The 19,222-nt window shown below is 47.2% G+C and overlaps 1 protein-coding gene across 1 annotated transcript in view; it reads right to left on the bottom strand.

The window, feature by feature from the left end:
• Positions 1-247: 247 nt before the first annotated feature.
• Positions 248-19,222, bottom strand: part of LOC119955936 — an 84,578-nt gene continuing 65,603 nt past the window's right edge. The window contains exons 4-9 of the mRNA XM_038782594.1: positions 18,993-19,087; positions 10,780-10,976; positions 8,750-8,828; positions 7,561-7,739; positions 3,171-3,878; positions 248-605 (exon numbers count right to left, since the gene is read on the bottom strand). Coding sequence (XP_038638522.1) covers positions 371-605; positions 3,171-3,878; positions 7,561-7,739; positions 8,750-8,828; positions 10,780-10,976; positions 18,993-19,087 — 1,493 coding nt within the window. The 3' untranslated portion in view covers positions 248-370. The remainder of the gene's footprint in view (positions 606-3,170; positions 3,879-7,560; positions 7,740-8,749; positions 8,829-10,779; positions 10,977-18,992; positions 19,088-19,222) is intronic.

The following is a 19,222-nucleotide window of genomic DNA, read 5'->3' as shown; positions in this document are numbered from 1 at the left end:
GCACACGGCAAGCAACAAAGCACCCTTCAAACAAATCCAGCCCTTCATTCAGCTGTATTTGATATTTGCCTTCCGCTAATACAACCACTAACGGGCTGGTTTAGCAGAGGGCAAAATAGCTGGCTTTTAAAGCAGACCAAGGCAGGCCAGCAGCACGGTTGAATTCCCGCACCAGCCTCCCCGAACAGGCGCCGGAATGTGGCGACTAGGGGCTTTTCACAGTAACTTCATTTGAAGCCTACTCGTGACAACAAGCAATTTTCATTTTCAACCATCAGATTACAGATAAACTAGGAACCAAAAGGGTTGTGGATTTTGAAAGCAATTCAGCAACACAAAATTACTTTGAAAAATGCTAGAGTCAGGGCCGTTATTTGTGTCGTGCGACAGTTTTGGACATGGCATCACCCTCGCATTGCTTATGGATTCCCTTTAGACTCCCTTTGCTTAAGGTTTGGTGAGCTCTCGGCGTTTTGCCCGGGCATTGATCTTTATGAATTCCTGGTTGGGTTCGGGACCTCCTGAGTCGTTCAGCCAGTTCAGAAATATCTTTGGTTGAAGGTGAAGCAATCGGCTGGCTCATCCGTGCAGGTGAATAAAGACATCTGTAAAAGCAGTAGAATAGAAGAACAAATTTACTATTTTGCACCACTTTAACATTCGATTTTCAAACAAACCATTGATTCCACTATAGTCCTCAGGATCTATGTTTATAGAATAATAGAATGGTACAACACACAAGTAGACTATTTAATCTTGGGAACTTGGTAGTTATTCAGCGAATCCCACTATCCTGTTCTTTGTCTATTTTCCAGCAAGTGCTTCCTCGTCAAGTGTGCTTCCAATTCGCTTTTGAATGCTCCTTAATCTGCTTCCTTTAGACAGTAATATTCAAGTTTCAATAAATCACGGTGGCTCAGTGGTTAGCACTGCTGCCTCGCAGCATCAGGGACCCGGGTTCGATTCCGACCCTGAGTGACTGCCTGTGTGGAGTTTGCACGTTCTCCCTGTATCTGTGTAGGTGTTCTCCAGTTGCTCTGGTTTCCTCCCACAGTCTGAGGATGCATAGGTTAGATGGATTGGCCTTGCTAAATTACCCCTTAGTGTCCGGGGATATGCAGGTTAGGCTATGGGGATAGGGCGGGAAGTGGACCTAGATATGGTGCTCTTTCGGAGGGTCAGAATGACCTCATTCTGCACTGCCGGGATTCTATTTTTAAAAATTTGTTTGACAATAATCTACAATTTTGATATTTTAATAAAATCTCCCCTGCACCTCCTCTTTTCTAAGGAAAGAAAAAAATAGCTTTTCTAGTCTCTCCCTGCAACTGAAACCCTTCAAGTTCCTTTGCTGTAGTAACATTGAGGTTGATCTTGCTGTCGCTGTCCTGTACTGTAAGATGTGACATGAAAATGTCAGGTGCCTGTCTGAACTAAAACCTTCTGCACTTCCGGGGTTCGTATCCCTCTATTCCCATCCTCTTCATTTATTCATCAAGATGCCTCTTAAAAGTCACTATCTTATCTGCTTCCACCACGTCCTCCATTAGCGCGTCCCAGGAACTCATCACCCTCTGTGTAAAAGGTTTCCCTCGCACATCTCCTCTAAACTTTCCCCCTCGCACCTGTGGTGATATACATCGCTGTAAATACACATAGACTAGCTCGACACTAGAGGGAGCACCAGAGACATCATAATACACAGACATTCAACCAATAGGTCAGTAAGATAGGACACGGCCAATGGGCATTCACAACACACACAGAGGTGACACTACCACGGGTGGGCATTACACCAACCCATATAAAAGGACACAGCGCACATGATCTTCCTCTTTCCAGTGGAGACTCTCAGTGAGTAGAGACACAGGGTTGATTTGAAACACATCACACCCACCACGTGGATTGTAGCAGACTGGTTCTTCAGTCTGAGTAGCTATAGCAGGATTAACAGGAGAGTCAAATCCAAGTAGGAGAATCATTAACAGTTTAATAGATGTGTTAAAGCTATCTCCAAGTCTGAACCTTCCTTTGTCAGAGTGCACATTAAGGAAGCTTATGCTACGTCAAGAGCATAACAAAACAGCACCTTAAACCCATGTCCCCTCGTAATTGACTCTTCAACCCTGGGAAAAAGTGCCCGACTATCCACTCTGTCTATGCCACTGATAAAGTTCAAACTAAATGATGAGCAAATCACTGGGTTTAGGGATGCACTAAAGGAATGTTCACATTGTCCAATAATCATGTGGAACTGAGCAGCAGTAACGAGAAATTTCAAATACCAAGACATTTGGAAGGAGAACGGGAGGTATAATTCCGTGTGGATGAAATAGCTTGAGAAAATTCAATAGGAGGGAAACAATAGAACAACTATGGACCGAAGTTAAGGTCAATGCCCAGACCAGAGAGACGGAAAAGGAAATACTATTCCTAAAGTCAGGTGACGTTTGGTTGGAGCAGTGTAAAAGATCGAAGGTGGAAAGGCCAGGGAAGAATGGGTAGAGAGTTAACGCCAGTGGGACATCAAGATTGATCAAGGGCAGAAGGGTGATCAATAGAACAGTCACCAAATGTGTATTTGGGAAAGTGAAAGGAGCACTCGGAAGTGTCACATCACTGAAGCACTGCAGAGGTGTACCTACCTTTATACTGAGCTCTCAGCTCTGGGCCCGGGAAGGGGGGGGGGGGGGGGGGGGGGGGGGGTGCTGCTGAAAGGGGTTAGGACATAGGAAGGGCAAATCCATAGAGGACTTTGAAAATGCGAAGTTTACATTTAGCGGACTGGCAGCCAACATAGATGAACGAACACAGGGACGATGGGAGTTGGTGTGAGTTAGGGCACGGTCAGTGAAGTTTTGGATGATCTCAAATTTACCCAAAGTGAGAGTCCAGCAGGAGGGTACAGGGATAGTCAAGCCTCGAGCTAAAGGACGCATGGAAGTAGGTTTCCGCAACAGGGAAGCTAGGCTGGTGTTGAGATGGATGAATTTGCTAAGGTGGATATAGAAGTAGGCTTGGTGATGGAGAGAATATATAAACAAAGTTTTCTCTTACAAAATGTTTCTCTCCGTTACAAAGGCAATGGCAGAGCCATTGTAAAGTATGAAACGATCTAATTATCTAACGTGCCGCTAATATGGATTGGTGCAATAAATGACGACATTTACCTCGTTGTATTTTCATACTCATCCTTGGCTGTCTTCTTCATTACTGGCTTGCTTTCGCATTTCCCTTCGCTCGTGATGGCGCTGACAGCGCATGTATATTCTGTGTTTGCAGTCAGGCGTCTTGCTGTGAAGGAGCGATCCGGCCCCAGGTACACCACCTTCCCATTCATGCAGAGTTCAAAGTTGAAAAGGCGTCCCAAGGGCACCTCCGGCATGTCCCAGGTGATGAACATCTCGTTGCGCCCAAGAACGTTGAGGGTCAGTTTACTTGGAGCATGGTTGCCAGGGTCAGCTGTGCTTGCTGCGAGAGTGGACCTCTCCCCCTTTCCTTTGCTAGTGCAGGCGCACACGTGGAACCCATAGGATTTGGAAGGTGTGAGGCCACTGACTATGCAGCTGCGATCTGTCGTAGATTCGATCACTGTGTCACCTCTGTACACGACGTAACATTTAATCACACCGTTGGGTTCTGCTGGCGGGGCCCATGCTAGCTTCAGCTGGGTGGGAGTGCAGCCGATCACTCGAAACTCAAGCGGGCAGCTCGGCACCGACTCTTCCACAGTCACCGTTGTAACATCGCTGTAGAGCCCATCATCTCCCTCGGTGGAAACATGGAGCTTGAAAGCATATTCTTTGCACAGCTTAACATTTGTTAAAACATAGCTGCAGTCCGGGCCCTTGTACAGTCGTTTGTCACCATCGAACAAGCTGAAATCACAGCAAAACAGAACAAAGGACAAATAGATTCAGAGTAACTTCTACTTCATATTTATCTTCAAAGATTGAATCAGAAGGCATGCCTCGTATTCCCTCTCTTCCCCAATCAAAAGTGTCCCCAAGTTTACACTATGATGCTAGAGTATCTTTGACCGGGGGGGGGGGGGGGGGGGGGGGGGGGTGCTTTACACTTTCTATCTAATGAGGAAAGTCTCTAGATCTATGGCTATTGCAGTGACAGTTGATCTGAGCTGAGGCAGTAAGCTGTAAGGTTGTGATGAGTGGTCTCTGCACCCCTGAAGCAATAGATTAAGATCATCACTCTTACTGTGAATGTTCTCAACTCTTGCGCCCATGTTCTCCACCTGTCTGTCCCTTGCCCCCCCCCCCCCCCCCCCCCCCCAAATGGCTTTTTCAATTCAAGGAGTTCACCAGGGCAACATCAGATAGAGGTGAAAGCAAAATACTGCAGCTGCTGGAAACCTGAAATAAAAAGAGCATTTTCTGTGTCTATCACAGAAGTGGGCGAGCAGTAAGAAGGGAGACTCCATTGGTTGAGGCCATTTACAGCTATTGATAAGCTGTCCATTCACAAGTCAGCCAGGAGATTGCTTCTTTTTTATAAAAGAAGGAACTTTCCACAAAACATTGAGGGCTGAAGGGCCTGTTCTGTGCTGTACTGTTCTATGTTCTATAAAACCTTTGCTGATAACGCAGCAAAGCATTGGAAGAAATGCGAACAACTCAGAATTGCTCAGGCTGAATAATAAAAATGCACACAAGACGACACAGTGTCGGTAACGGGGCATAGTAGACGATCAGGGCATCTTCAAGACCTAACACTATCAAGATCTAACACTGAAAAAAAAAATTTAGAGGACCCACTTCTTTTTTTTCCAATTAAGGGGCAACTTTGCGTGGCCAATTCACCTACTCTGCATGTCTTTTTGGGTTGTGGGGGGGTGGGGGGGGGTGAGAGACCCACGCAGACACAGGGAGAATGTGCACATTCCACACTGACAGTGACCCGGGGCCAGGATCGAACCCGGGTCTTATAAGAATGGATATTCCAATTTATTACCTCATAGATTATGTCAAATGTTGTAGGGCAAATAACCGAATGATCATAAAGCAACATATCTATGGATTAGTTATATTCTAATCAGTCGGATTTCAATGAAGTTCTGTTTCCTGTAAAGGCCTCTACAGCTTCACGTCTGCGCAAACACAGGGGAAGAACAGCAAATTACGTGTATTGAGCACCTTTGACCAAATGAAGCATCTCAAGGTGCTTCACAGCAGCATTATTAAACAAAGTATGTCACGGAACCACATAAGGAGGTAACCGGTCAGATGGCCCTAAGCTTGGTCAAAGTGGGAGGGTTTAAGGCGTGTTTCAAAGGAGCAGCCACCAATGGGGGAATGGCAAACATGGCATGCTCAAGGGGTCAGAATTAGAGGAGCGCAGATATCTTGGAGGGTTGTGAGGCTGCGGAGATTACAGAGACAGAGAGGGGCAGTGAAGAAATTTGAAAAAAAAAGGATGCAAATTTCAAAATCAAGGCATTGCGTGACCTGGAGCCAATATAGGCCAGTGAGTACAAGGGTGACAGAGAAATTGGGCTTGGTGGAATTTAACGCATGGCGTGCAGAGTTCATGGATGACCTCAAGCTTACAGAGGGTGGAATGTGGGAGACCAGCCAGGGATGCTTTGGAAGGGTTGAGTCTAGAGGTAACGGAGGCATGGGTGATGGCTTGAACAGTGGATGAGTTAAGACGGGATGAGGGTCCAGATTTGAAAACAGGTAATCTAATGATGGGCACGAACATGAGGTCAGAAGTTCATCTCAGCGTCAAATGTGACACCAAGGTTCTGAACAGATTGGCTAAAACTCAGACTGTTGCCAGGCAGTGGGATGGAGTCAGTAGCTAGGGAACCAAGTCTGGAGCTGGGATCATGTCAAAAGCTCAGCAAGATGCAGTGACTCCCAATTGTATGCAAACCAATCATACTTATATTAATACCAATCATTAGATGTTCCCAGGAGTGAAGATACCTGCAACTACGAGTCTCTGTGGAATAATAGAATGCACTTTAAAAACAAGAATTGGCAACACATAACCAGGAAAAGACATTACACTGAACTTACTCACCATAGATCCACCTTCATTGAGGGGTAAAGGCTGACCATTCAATATTAGGTTCATTGGAGTCTGGGGAAAGGAATTTCTAAAATAAACTGCATGACAACATGCCCATTGCTACTGAAAAACCTCCAGCAATTGCATCAGGGTACATCATGTCCTTTGCAACTGCCTCCCCAACCTCTTTATCTTGTATCTTTCTTTCCTGACTTTATGCTGGTCTTAAAACATTTTCAACTACTCCTCCAATAGCTGTTCAGATCTGTGAAGCACCTTAGAAGATTACAATGCTTAGCACCGCTGCCTCACAGTGCCAGGGACCCGGGTTTAATTCCTGCCTCGGGTGACTGTCCGTATGGATTCACACGTTCTCCTCGTGTGTGCATGTGTTTCCTCCGGGTGCTCCGGTTTCCTCCCACAGTCTAAAGATGTGCAGGTTAGGTGGACTAACCATGATCAATGCGCGGGGTTATGGGGGTAGGGCGGGGCGTGGGCCTAGTTAGACTGCTCTGTAGCACGGTCGGTGTGGACTTGATGGGCTGAATGGCCTCCTTCGGCACAGTAGGGATTTTACAGATTACATTTCCCACACTACAACTGTGACTACACTTCAAAAGTCTTTAATTGGCTGTGAAGCACTTTGGGTCCTGAAATCATGAAAGGTGCTTTGAAAATGCAAGTTCCATCGTTCTTGGTCTTTGGAAAGGCGTTGTCCAAACAGAAGCTTGTCTATACACAACTTGATTGGTCACTGATTTCGAGAACTTTGATAAGGAGGAGAGTAATTGGGAAAGTTACTTCTTTATTTCTTGGTAAAATTACAACACTCTTATACTGAGCACAGAAAGAAGTCTAACACCAGGTTAAAGTCCAACAGCTTTGTTTCAAACACGAGCTTTCGGACCACTGCTCCTTCCTCAGGTGAAACCTCAGGTTTCACCTGAGGAAGGAGCAGTGCTCCGAAAGCTCGTGTTTGAAACAAACATGTTGGACTTTAACCTGGTGTTGTAAGACTTCTTACTGTGCTCACCCCAGTCCAACGCCGGCATCTCCACATCACTTAGCACAGAGTAAGCGTTGTCAACACGTCAAATTGTACATAATTAACGAGGTAACAGTTAGAAAGAGACAACTCTCAAATCAAGGTGGAGGAGCTCCATATCCTCAAAGTTTTACTTCTCTCCTCTAAGTATCTCAGGGCTTCCAATTCTGGTTTCCTCCCACAGTCCAAAGATGTTCAGGTTAGGTGGATTGGCCATGCTAAATTGCCCTTCACGTCCAAAAGGGTTGGGTGGGGTTGCTGAGCTGAGGAGATGGGGTGGAGGTGTGGGCTTCGGTAGGGTGCTCTTTCCGGGGGCTGGTGCGGGCTCGATGGGCCGAACGGACTCCTTCTGCACTGTACATTCTATGATTCTATGATCATTGCTCTTTCTATCATGCATTGTCCGACCTCTCAATAATTTCTGTGACAATTTGAGGAAAGATTATTGCTGTCATAACTTGTTGAATCATGAAGTATCGGCTTACCTGTATGTCACCTCCAGTCCGTTGTCCAGTGTAACCCGGCTCCAAGTGATTCGAATTGAATTGATATTTAGAACATCCACAAGTGGAGAAGGAGGCTTGGAAAGAGGCTGCAGTTTCCTCAAGGTGAAGTCCACTTCCTCCAGCAGGTCTTTGCCAGCAGTGGGAGAGCAGGCCACAGTCTGAACAATTAGAGTAGAACTCAAATCAGGATTCCCGAAAGCATCATAATCCCCGGGATTATTATCACTATTGGGCAAGGCCATGGTTACTGGCCACTTCGCAGCCTAATAGTTAGACGTTTGGGCCCCAGGGATAAACCAAATACGAGAAAGAATTCTGCCGGTACACGAGATGGGTCCAGCGGGGTGATAAAACCGAGTGGAGCTCTGCCGGATGGGTTCCCAGACCAAGGCCCACTGTCAGAGAATTTTACCGATGGTGGGACGAGTTTCAGACAGGGAGGCAGGAAGCACATTTAAATATTCAAATTCTCTGTTGAGGGTGATTTTACTCGGCTGTCGACGTTTTGTCAATTTTGTCAACGGAGAGGCTGGCATCTGAATGCAGGTGATCTCTCAGTAGAAACCCGGGGGTGGGGTGGGACGGGGGTTGGGGGGGGGGAAGAAGGGGTGGGCAAGTATTTCACTTTATTTAACAGAGGACCACAGCCAGGGAAGGAAGCCCCTGTGGTTCCAATGATTCGATCAGAGGGGTTTTCTCCTCTATCACCATCATTTTAAAGTTTTTTTTGCAAACTTTTTTTGTAGCCTACCCGGTATTGGTTACTTGCTTCATCAGTGCCCACCATTCCCCTGGCATGGCTTGACCATCGCGCAGGCAGGAGGTCAGGGGTGAGAATCACAGTTAATTTACCATTCCCTAGGAGCAATGGGGCCAGCCACCACTCTTTGAACACTGCTTGAACTGTGACTGACTGACCCAGGACACAATGGGATTGAGCCCTGAACCTTACATGTCTTGGCAGCTCAGCTAACACTGGATGAACTCACTGAGTAATCAGTGGATATTCTTCCCAAATGATGTGCATCAGAATTCCAAAATCACTGTCTTCTGGTACTTGACAGGATCACAAGAAGTAGAATTTATCTTGCCCATTCCGTGGCCATATTTCAGCTCTCGTACATTATGTGCCTCTGTGTTGTCAGGCTATTCTTGAGCCATTGCTTACCTTTAAGAGCGTTGATACTTTTGGGTGCTCTCTCAGTTTCACAACTCCTTTTGGGTGACTGCCTAGCACTTTCAATGTCCTGCAAAGTACAAAACAGCATTAAAATGGCATTCCTCACAAAACAATCAAATGCCACTGAGCCCTTGTAGAAAATTTGCTTGCTTTCCATGTCCACCATTACTTTCTCCATACAGTAGAGGCGGGATTTTCCGGCTGTTCCCGCAGGTGGCATCTTCCGGTCCTTGCGGTGGCAATCCCCTGCCACAGGTTGTCCAGCGGCAGGCAGGTGCAAACAATGGGAAACTCCATCGACAGCGGCGGCAGGCCGACTCCGCTGAACATGTCGTGGAGGGATGTGGACATTTCCGCCCTGGAAGTTTGTTAGCCACATCATGTGGCCCTGTACTGCCTTCATCTTCTGTAAGAGATTGGCAGGAGATAAGATAACCCCAAAATTAGTTCAAGCAGCCATTTTTAGCTGACGATATGACTGGGAGTAGGGCTGGAATAACCCTCCCTCCCTCTGCCAATGCTGAAATATTGCTACTGTTTCCTTGTAGGTTAGTGAATGCTAACAGTCTAGGGACATATTATAAAGTTCCACTTCCATACGCACTTGACTGGTTAATAGATTTTTAAAAATTCATTCATAGCATGTGGGCATCACCATAAAGGCCAACAAATACTATCCATCCCGAATTGCCTTAAAGAAGGTGATGGTGAGCCGCCTTCTTGAGCCGCTGCCGTCCTTGAAATGTAGATGAACCCACAATGCTGTGAGGGAGGCAGTTCCAGGATTTTGACCCAGCGACAATGAAGGAACGGCCAATATATTTCTAAGTCAAGAGGGTGGATTGAAGGGAAATTTGCAGTGTGTGGTGTTCCTATGTATTTGATGTCCTTGCTCCTCTAAGTGGTAGAGGTCATGGGTTTAGAAGATGTTGTCAAAGGAGCCTTGGTAAGTTGCTGCTGCGCATCAAGGGCTGATTTAGCACAGTGGGCCAAACAGCTGGCTTGTAATGCAGATCAAGGCCAACAGCGCGGGTTCAATTCCCGTACCGGCCTCCCCGAACAGGCGCCGGAATGTGGCGACTAGGGGCTTTTCACAGTAACTTAATTGAAGCCTACTTGTGACAATAAGTGATTATTATTATTATCTTGCAGATGTGCACACGGCTGCCAATGTGCGTCAGTGGGGGAGTGAATGTTTGGGGCTGGGGTGCCAATCAAATAGGCTGCTTTGTCTTAGACGGTATCGAGCTTCTTGAGTGTTGCTAGATCCACACTCAGCTCAAACCGTGACATTGGGTGGGATTTTCTGGCCTTTCACGCTGGCAGGATCTAATGGTCCCACTGACAAGGGCACGCCCTCCACTGGTTTCATGGTAGTGAGCGGAGCGTTCAATGGGAAACTCCATTGACCATGGCAGAACAGGAAGATTCCGCCACTGGCAAGCTGCCCATTGCGGAACACGCCACGGAGGGGCACCCAGTATAAAATGCCACCCGGTATACCAAAACATCACAGGATCTGCAACTGCTCATATCCTGAGTCCAAAGATGTGGTTAGGTGGAACGGCCATTCTAAATTAGTGTCCAAAGGTTTGGTGAGGTTGTGGGGTTACAGGGATAGGGCAGGGGAGTGGGTCTAGATAGGGTGCTCTTTCAGAAGGTCTGTGTCGACTCGATGGGCCAAATGGCCTCTTTCTGCACTGTCGGAATTCTATGATTCTATGTTATCAAATAGAATAGAAAATTCTTCAAAATATAATGGCCGGTAATGCATTTGTTCAACATCCTACATTGCTTTTACTGAATTCAATTATGTCCAATTGCATTGGAACTCGCAGGTTCTTCAATATCAAACCAACATTAATACCCTTCACTCATTTATTAACAACAGCAGCACATATCTTGAAGCAACAAGAATTGATAAGCAATGAAACAAAATATATAATTGAGTTTTCACTGAACATGATTTCCATTCAGTAAACAGCCCACATGTTGAACAGTTCCTCTCCGTTACTCACATAGCAGCAAACCAAGCTGACTCCTGCTCTTTGGATTCCAGTAACACGCACAAGGTGTTTAATATTTCTGGGAAGACGGGGTTCATCAAAATATGAGCGTGGCCATCTTTGTCTGTTGCTAGACAACTCAGTGCAAAGCAGGCATTTTTGCTTCCTCCGGTATCCCCAGTTGCCATCATCTTCTCCAGCGCTGTGATCTACATAAGGAGAGGACAGTGGCTCAGGTTAGAAGCATTGTGTGACATGGGAACAGGGATCTTGGGGGGAGAGGTGGGGTGTGAAGGTAATACCTGGCAGAGGTCTCAATATCCACCAACCAAACCCCCGCACCCTGCCCAAAATCAAGGTCAAGGTTCATCGTACTACATTCCACCATCAGAGCTGACAGAGACGTCACAGGAAAAACTTCATCCACTCAGACGAAAACAAAATACTGCAGATGCTGGAAATCTGCAAGGGAGGCAGAAAACAAATGCTGGAAAACGCTTAGCGAGTGAGGTAACAACTGCAGAGAGAGAAGCAGACGAAGCGTTTCAGGTCAGTGACCTTTCTGATGAACGTCAGTCTAGAGACATATTAAAAACACCGAGAAACGCTGTCTTGGATTTCACAGGATATCAGGGAGTGCGTAGTGAGCTGGGTGAAGCTGACAAATTGGGTGGGATGGCAGAGGTAGTAGGTGGTGGAGAGCCTGTTACCGCCAATGCTCGCGTTTTACCAGTGGCAAAAAAGGTGGAGGTTGGCCCTGCCACTCGCAGGCCAATCGAAGCCCACTAGCGACCAATGATACCTCGGCGGCCTCCCCTGGTCAGGCTAAGGACGGTCAACCCCATAGAATCGCCTCCTCCTATCATCCACCGCGGAAATACTGCCTGATCTGCTGAGCATGTCCAGCATTTGCTCTTCTTAGAGTGAAGCAGGAAGAAAGCAGACTATCTAAGAAAATCCTTCGCATGATTAAAGTACAACAAAGCTTGGTTAAGTGTATATCATATTTTCTGGTTGAGACTGTCCACTGGATGAATTGTGTATTTATACTGCAGAAACCATTGGTGTGCCAGCAATCGCTGGAAATGTGCTAATCTGCATCATTTAATGTTTTCCTTTTTTCTACAAATAATGAACAGAAAATTAAAATAAGATACGTCAGTCAGTATTCTTTAAAAAGAACAACAACAGCCAGCGGGAGCCCTCAGCTACATTCCTCCAGTTGTGACTTCTTAACCATCTCTATTGCCTTTGCTCCACTATCCATGCCAGTTCCTTTGGCTATCTAGGCCCCAGGCTCTGGAATTCCTCCTCTAACCCTCTCCAACTCTGTACCTCCCCCTCCTTTAAGACACTTAAAATCTACTTCTCGACCAACCCACTCTAATATCTCCCCGTGCGTCAAACCTTGTCTGATTATGCCCACGTGAAGCATCTCAAATCTTTTATTATGAGGGTCAGAAATGAAATGAAAATGAAAATCGCTTATTGTCACGAGTAGGCTTCAATGAAGTTACTGTGAAAAGCCCCTAGTCGCCACATTCCGGCGCCTGTCCGGGGAGGCTGGTACGGGAATCGACCCGTGCTGCTGGCCTGCTTGGTCTGCTATAAAAGCCAGCGATTTAGCCCAGTGAGCTAAACCAGCCCAGGCGACATATCTCCATAATTTGAAACACCTTCCCGCTGCCTTTTTGTCATCAGCTTTACTCAGTACAACGCTTAGCCCACGACCTGTTTTCTGCTTCCTGATGGATTGAAATGCCAGAATCCGTGACAGCGAATGAAAGAAGCAAGCAACCCATCAGCTAATTTGGCGTTTTAGCCGAAGACATGAAGAGAAAGAGATAAATAAAACATGAGAAAGCCCATCTCCAATATAAACTTAATAGAGCTTGCATGATTGGAAATTATAATCTTCTGTTAAGTCAACGGACTATTAAATTTATCACAAGTGTACGTTTAAAATGAGCTGATAGCTTAGTCGTCGCACCAGCATCCAATTCCCAATCAATGAGTCTGATTGTATCAATTTTCCCATTAATTCCAAACACTTTCCCTCATAATGTGTGACCATTATTCTGCAAGGCAGTAAGCAAATCAAAGAATCCCTACAGCACAGAAGGTGGCCATTCGTCCCATCGAGTCTGCACCGACCCTTTGAAAGACCACCCAACCCAAGCACAGTCCCCCGTCCTATTCCTGAAACCCCACCCGAAAGGGCAATTTAGCAGAGCCAATCCACCTAACCTGCACATCTTTGGGCTGAGCTGACAAAAATAAATATTATGCCCACCCATTAGCAAATATTCCATTGGAAGGTGTAGAAACCCATACTGGTAAACACAACGGAGCGAAAACTCCCAGCTCAAGGATTGATAGTTGGCGAGTTCACTGGCAACATTCAGAATTTGGGATTGGGATTTCCTCCATTTTGGGCAATGTATGGAAGATATTTTCTTTGGCAGGCAGGGGATATCCAGAACCAGGGGGCATAATCTTAAAATTCAAGCAGGGACATCTTTGGAGCAATAATAGGAAACACTATCTCACACCTCTTCTACCCACCAATTAGTGTTGGGTCAAGGATGCTGGTTCAACCAAATTTTTTTCAAGGCCGAGATGGTCAGATTTTTATTGGGAAGGCTATCGAAGGATATGCAACAAATTGAGTAAGTGGAGTTGCGGAGTAGAATTTTCACGGTCCCAATCAAGACCAGAATGGAGGCAGGACCAGGTAAAAATGGCAGCTAGGTCCCGGAACCGGAAATCCCACCTCCATTCGCGGTGCTGGCTATTTTCACCGGCATGAAACGGGGCAGGTTATGACTTCCTTGCCTTCTGTTTAAAGTTGCCGGCACTGTTTTAAAGATGGCCAGAACCACCATGGAGTTCAGTTTCACAGAGGCAGTCATTATCGCGAAGACCTCCTGATACATGTCTGGTGGGTGATGTTGTGAACTGTGACCAGGAGGCTGGATGAGCGTTTCATCATTAAACACAGTTCATTAGGAAATGAAGCTATCTAATATGTATCTGTGTCACCTATAGTTCTTAGCTGTCAGGGCTTTCCATGGAGCTTTCAACGGATACTATGCTATTTTAAAAAATTTTAATAGTTCTGTGGGCATTTGAAGGCGCTGCAATGGTTTATAGCAGGGCCAAACATGAACACTTGGATGAATGCATGGGGGAGAGTGAGGGTGGAGGTGGATATGAGGGGGTAAAGGGGGTTGGGGGGTGGACAAATTGATTTCTATTGCTTTATTTATTGTTTTGATGGTCTCCCCCATGAAGACGGGCGGCGCAATCTGCTTTGGTCTACCCCTTGCCTCGGAGTCCTTTTCTGCCTCCAGCCAGCCTCATGAGGTTGTGGGGCCACCTCATGCCTGTTCCCACCTCCCTGGTGCAAAAATAGGGCAGGCGGCCTATTTTGGAGACAGGATCGCAAGGTCAGGAAAACTGCAGATTCCGAATATGACTCCCAACCTCGAAATCCGGACCAATGCGTAGATCAGCCATTATCTCATCGAAGGGCAGAAAAGGGTTAAGGGGCTGAATGGCCAACTCTTAATATTACCTTCCAGCCCTATTTACCATCTGCCTTTACCTGTCAAGCTTAACTATTGCTGGATTCCCTCGGCCCTATTTATTATTGTTCAACAATTTGTTTTCCAGTGCTATTTTGCATGCCTGGCTAACAAAAAATAGAAAATCTATAGTCGCAATATATTGCCAACAAAGCAATAATCAACACCTGACAGAACTTGGGTTATTAAAAGCATATCTGAGCTCTTAAGAAAGATACCGGGCGCGATTCTCCCAAAACGGGAGAAATCGTAAGGCTGGCGTCAAACCCGCCCGATTCTGGTCCCCGGTCGGGGCTAGCAGCCCGACGCCGCAAGCTCCGGCATCACGGGCTTAACGAATTTCGTTAAGCCCGCTTGCCGGAGTTAGCGCCGGCTGACGCGTCATATGACGTCAGCCGCGCATGCGCGGATTGGAAGACTCCAACCCGCGCATGCGCGGATGACGTCATCGCGTATTTGCGCGAAACCCGCGCATGCGCGGGCCGGGATGCCCCTCAGCCGCCCCGCGAATGGATACTGCGGGGCGGCGCAAGGACAAATAGTGCGCGGGCAGCGGACCCGCTGCCCGCGATCGGTGCCCACCGATCGCAGGCCCATGGCACCCTTGGCACGGCCGTGGTACTGCCGTGCCAATCGGTGCCATGGTTATAAAAAGCGAGTTGTTCCCGCCGTTTTTACGAACGGCCAGACCAGGTCTGTTTGCCGTTCGTAAAAACAGCGTAAAGGGCTGGGACTTCGGCCCATCGAACAGCTGTGAATCGCTGCCGGCCGTAAAAAAACGGCGGCAGCGATTCGTGTCGGGAGTTGGGCGGGGGGGGGGGGGGAGAATAGCGGGAGGGCGGGAAAAATGTCGGGAAGGCCCTCCCGCTATTCTCCGACCCGTCGTGGGGGTCGGAGAATTTCGCCCACCAATTTTTTTAAATCTGCACTAGGATTGGAAAGATATTGTCGGCCAGTTTATTCAGGGGCGACAGATCTTATTTTGATAGCGGACTAAAACCTGGTCTACCTTGTATTCCTCAGGAACATCACCTATTACTAAACGAACTATACAGTCAGAGAGTGTTATGTGATTTAATCGGTATTGAGCTTTCAAGTTCCACATTCTGTATCAACCATAATGGGATTAAGCTTTCCTTTTATAGGCCTTGTTGTCAAATCAAATTTGGACTTGTTAATGGAAGGGGGGATTTTAATGAATGTAGATTTTGCGAATTGGTGGAAGAATCTGTTTGTGCCGCATAGGAACATAGAAAATAGGAGTACAGGCCATTCGGCCCTTCGAGCCTGATCCGCCATTCATTCTGACCACGGATGGTCATCCAACTCAATAGTCTGATCCCACCCACCCCCCCACCACCCCACCACCCCCCCCCCCCTCCCCTGCATCATTTTCTTTGATCTCCTTAGCCCCAAGTGCTAGACCTAACTGCTCCTTGAAAACTGTTTTGGCCTCAACTTTCTGCGGTAACGAATTCCACCGGCTCACCACTCTCCGGGTGAAGAAATTTCTCCTCACCTCTCCAAAATGGTCTACCTTGTAACCTCAGACTCGTGACCCCTGGTTCTGGGCACCCCCACCATCGGGAACATCCTTCCTGTATCTACCCTGTCTGGACCTGTTAGAATTTTATAGGTTTCTATAAGAACCCCCGTCATTCTTCTGAACTCCAGTGAATACAATCCTAACCGACTCAATCGCTCCTCATGTATCCATCCCAGGAATCAGACTGATAATCCTTTGCTGCGCTCTCTCTGGAGCAAGAACATCATTCTTCAATGCATAGACGTGCAGCTTGGCCCCTGGGCAGGAGGCAAATGCAAATGATCTGGGAAAGCCCTTAATGTAAACCATAGTGAGTGGGATGACCATGGGTGGGTGGAGAATCCACTTTCCATTCTTATCAATTGTTTTATTTCATGAAAACAACTTTAAACAAAAAATCCAGATATGCTAGAAATTGGAAATTAAAAGATAGGAGAATGCTCAAAACACTTGGGCAGTCACGCAAAGAAACAGAGCAACATTTCAGGTCAATGGCTTTCTGGCAGGTTTTAAGCAGATACTATGGAAAGGTATGAGGGGTGGAAGGTGGAAGGCTGATTAATTGACAAAAGGGATGATGGTGCAAGGCAAAAAGGAGCAGTAATGGGGCAAGTGTAGAGAAGGCTCTTCCTTCTTCACATGTCTGCTCTCGCCTCTTCCCCTCCTTTTCAGTGCCTCAATTGGGTTTCCTTTGTCCTCACGTTCAGCAAGATTATCTCCCACCGGTTTCAGCACGCTGCCACCACTGAACATTTCCACCCCTCAACTTTCGGCATTCTCAACATACGAGCATACGTATTGGGAACGGGAGCAGGCCACTCGGTCCCTCGAGACCGCTTTGCCATTCAATAAGATCATGGCTGATTTGATTGTAACTTCAACTCTCCATTCCTGCCTACCCCCATAACCTTTCACCACCACCCCTTCTGCCCCAACTCCCTCTTGCTTCTCAAGAATCTATCTACCTCTGTCTGAAAAAAATCAAGGACTTGACTTCTACCAGCTTTTGAGGTCGAGAGTTCCAAAGATTCATGATCCTCAGAGAAAGAAATTCTCCTAATCCCTGTTTCAAATGGGCGAGCCCATATTTTTAAACAGCGGTCCCTAGTTCTAGATTCTCCCACAAGACCACCCTATCAAGGCCCCTCAGGATCTTGTATGTTTCAATTAAGTCACCTCTTACTCTTCTGAACTCCAGTGGATACAAGCCCAGCCTGTCCAATCTTTCCTCAAAAAACAATCTGCCCAATCCTAGTATTAGTTTTGTAAACCTTCTCTGAACTGCTTCCAACACTGGATCTCTGCCACATACCCGTCCATTCTTCAATCATGGCATGGTGGCACGGTGGTTAGCACTACTGCCTCACAGCACCAAGGGCCCATGTTCAAATCCAGCTTTGGGTGACTGCGTAAGTTTCCTTCGGTTGCTCTGGCTTCCTCCCACAGTCGGAAGATGTGCAGATTAGGTGGATTGGCCATGCTAAATTGCCCCTGAGTGTCCAAAGATGTGCAGGTTAGGTGGGGTTGCAGGGGAGTGCGCCAAAGTAGGGTACTCTTTCAGACGGTCGGTGCAGACCCGATGGGCTGAATGACCTCCTTCTGCACTGTAGGGATTCTACGGATCACCTTTAACACCCACTCCACTTCCCACAGCACCTTTCCAGGCCAGCGCAGGAAATTCAATGCCTGCCCACAAACACTCCAGGCGAAACAGCAATTTACTTGTGCTTCTTTGAATTTAATATGCTGTTTTTGTTGCTCACAAGCTGGTTTCCTCTACTTTGGAGGAACCTGAAACAAACCGATTGGCCTCTTTGCCATCATGAGCTTCTAGTCACTCACTATTTTAATTCGCTGCCCCATTCACACTCTGACCCCTTGGTGTGCTCAGCCTCCTGCACTGTAGCAGTGAATCGTAACAAAAACTCGAGGAACTGATCCCATCTTTCAATAAGGCATTTTACAACATTACAGACTCAGCACTGACTTCAACAATGTCAGCTCGTGAACATTGTTTGCATGTTGTCAGAACGCGGGTGCTGAATGATGGTTTTGCTGTTATTTACAGTGGCTCTATCACATCTTTTGTGATGTCGCTTGTTTCTTCTTTCCTCATCCTTCTTTCCTCATCATTACTGCCTTCCACCACGTCTCAGATCCTCCCTTTTGGTTTTTCTTCACTTTCACCTCAGATTTTGCTTAAGAACTGTTACATCTCTAAACGTTTCCAATTCTGATGAAAAGCCATTCAAGGGCCATTGGTGATGGGCTTGGGGGAAGGAAAGTTGGCAAAATGGACATGGAAGGTATCAGATGGTGTGCTCAATGCCTTCCCATCACCTTGCCATTCCTGCCAGTGGTAGAAACAATGGCAAACAGCCCCTCCACCTGGAACCCAATTGAGCCACTTCAGTGGCCGATTAAGAGCCTCTTGCCACATTGGTTGACATCTTACCAACAGTGGGGTGGGGGGGGGGGGGGGGCACTGCCACATGGGGAGGCAGCCGTTTAAGCTCTCGCATGTGCCATGAGTGGGCCTCTCTTTTGGGCATTCTTTGCCCCTCAAATATGTGCCCCGATGGCATTGGTGCCCGGTGCCTTCAGTGGCCAGCCCCCCACCCCCTTCGCAATGGCCTGCCTGAATGCATCCAGCACCCGCAGACTCCCTTAATCTAACTCTGAGGGCACACAGCCATTGGTGCATCTTCCTCCTCCAGTGCAGTCCCAATATTGACCACTATGACCAGTGGCACTGCTGAGGCAGCTGAGCTGTCAGCCCTCTTGGTGGGGGAGGGGGTTGTCGTTGTACTGAACAGAATGACAGCCCTGGTGGCGGCCATTTATTTGGCTCTCGTCAGTAAAAATGTGGCTCTGAATCCTGTCACCGTCAAAGTATGATCAAATCCACTTTTGGCCGAGACACAGAACCCCAGACTTGTCTGAAAAATCCCGGCCATTAACTCAGTTTCCCCCGTAACAGATGCTGCCTGACCTGACGAGCATTTCCAGCATTTTCTGAGGGCATCTCAAAACATTGCACCTCATCGGCGGATGTCTGTTTGCTGGTGTATGTGAGGAGCGCACCGACTCACCATGTTTGTTGCTTCCTCCAGGTCCAGGATCTGCGAACGACCCACGTCCAAGTCACACAGGCGGCCAAGTGCAAACGCAGCGCTTGTACCACAGCCTAGAGAGGGAAATCAGAGAGAGTTACGTCCAGCAGAAATTACACATTGGGTAGAATTTTCTCCTGCTTCCTCTTTCACTTGCGCTCACGAAGATGAGAGGCGTCAGAGCTGGAACAGTGGACTAATTTCAGCTG

Source organism: Scyliorhinus canicula, chromosome 21, assembly GCF_902713615.1.
Source record: "Scyliorhinus canicula chromosome 21, sScyCan1.1, whole genome shotgun sequence".
NCBI lineage: Eukaryota > Metazoa > Chordata > Chondrichthyes > Carcharhiniformes > Scyliorhinidae > Scyliorhinus > Scyliorhinus canicula.
The sequence above is the reverse complement of the archived record's forward strand: the minus strand, read 5'-3'. Positions and strand labels throughout refer to the sequence as shown.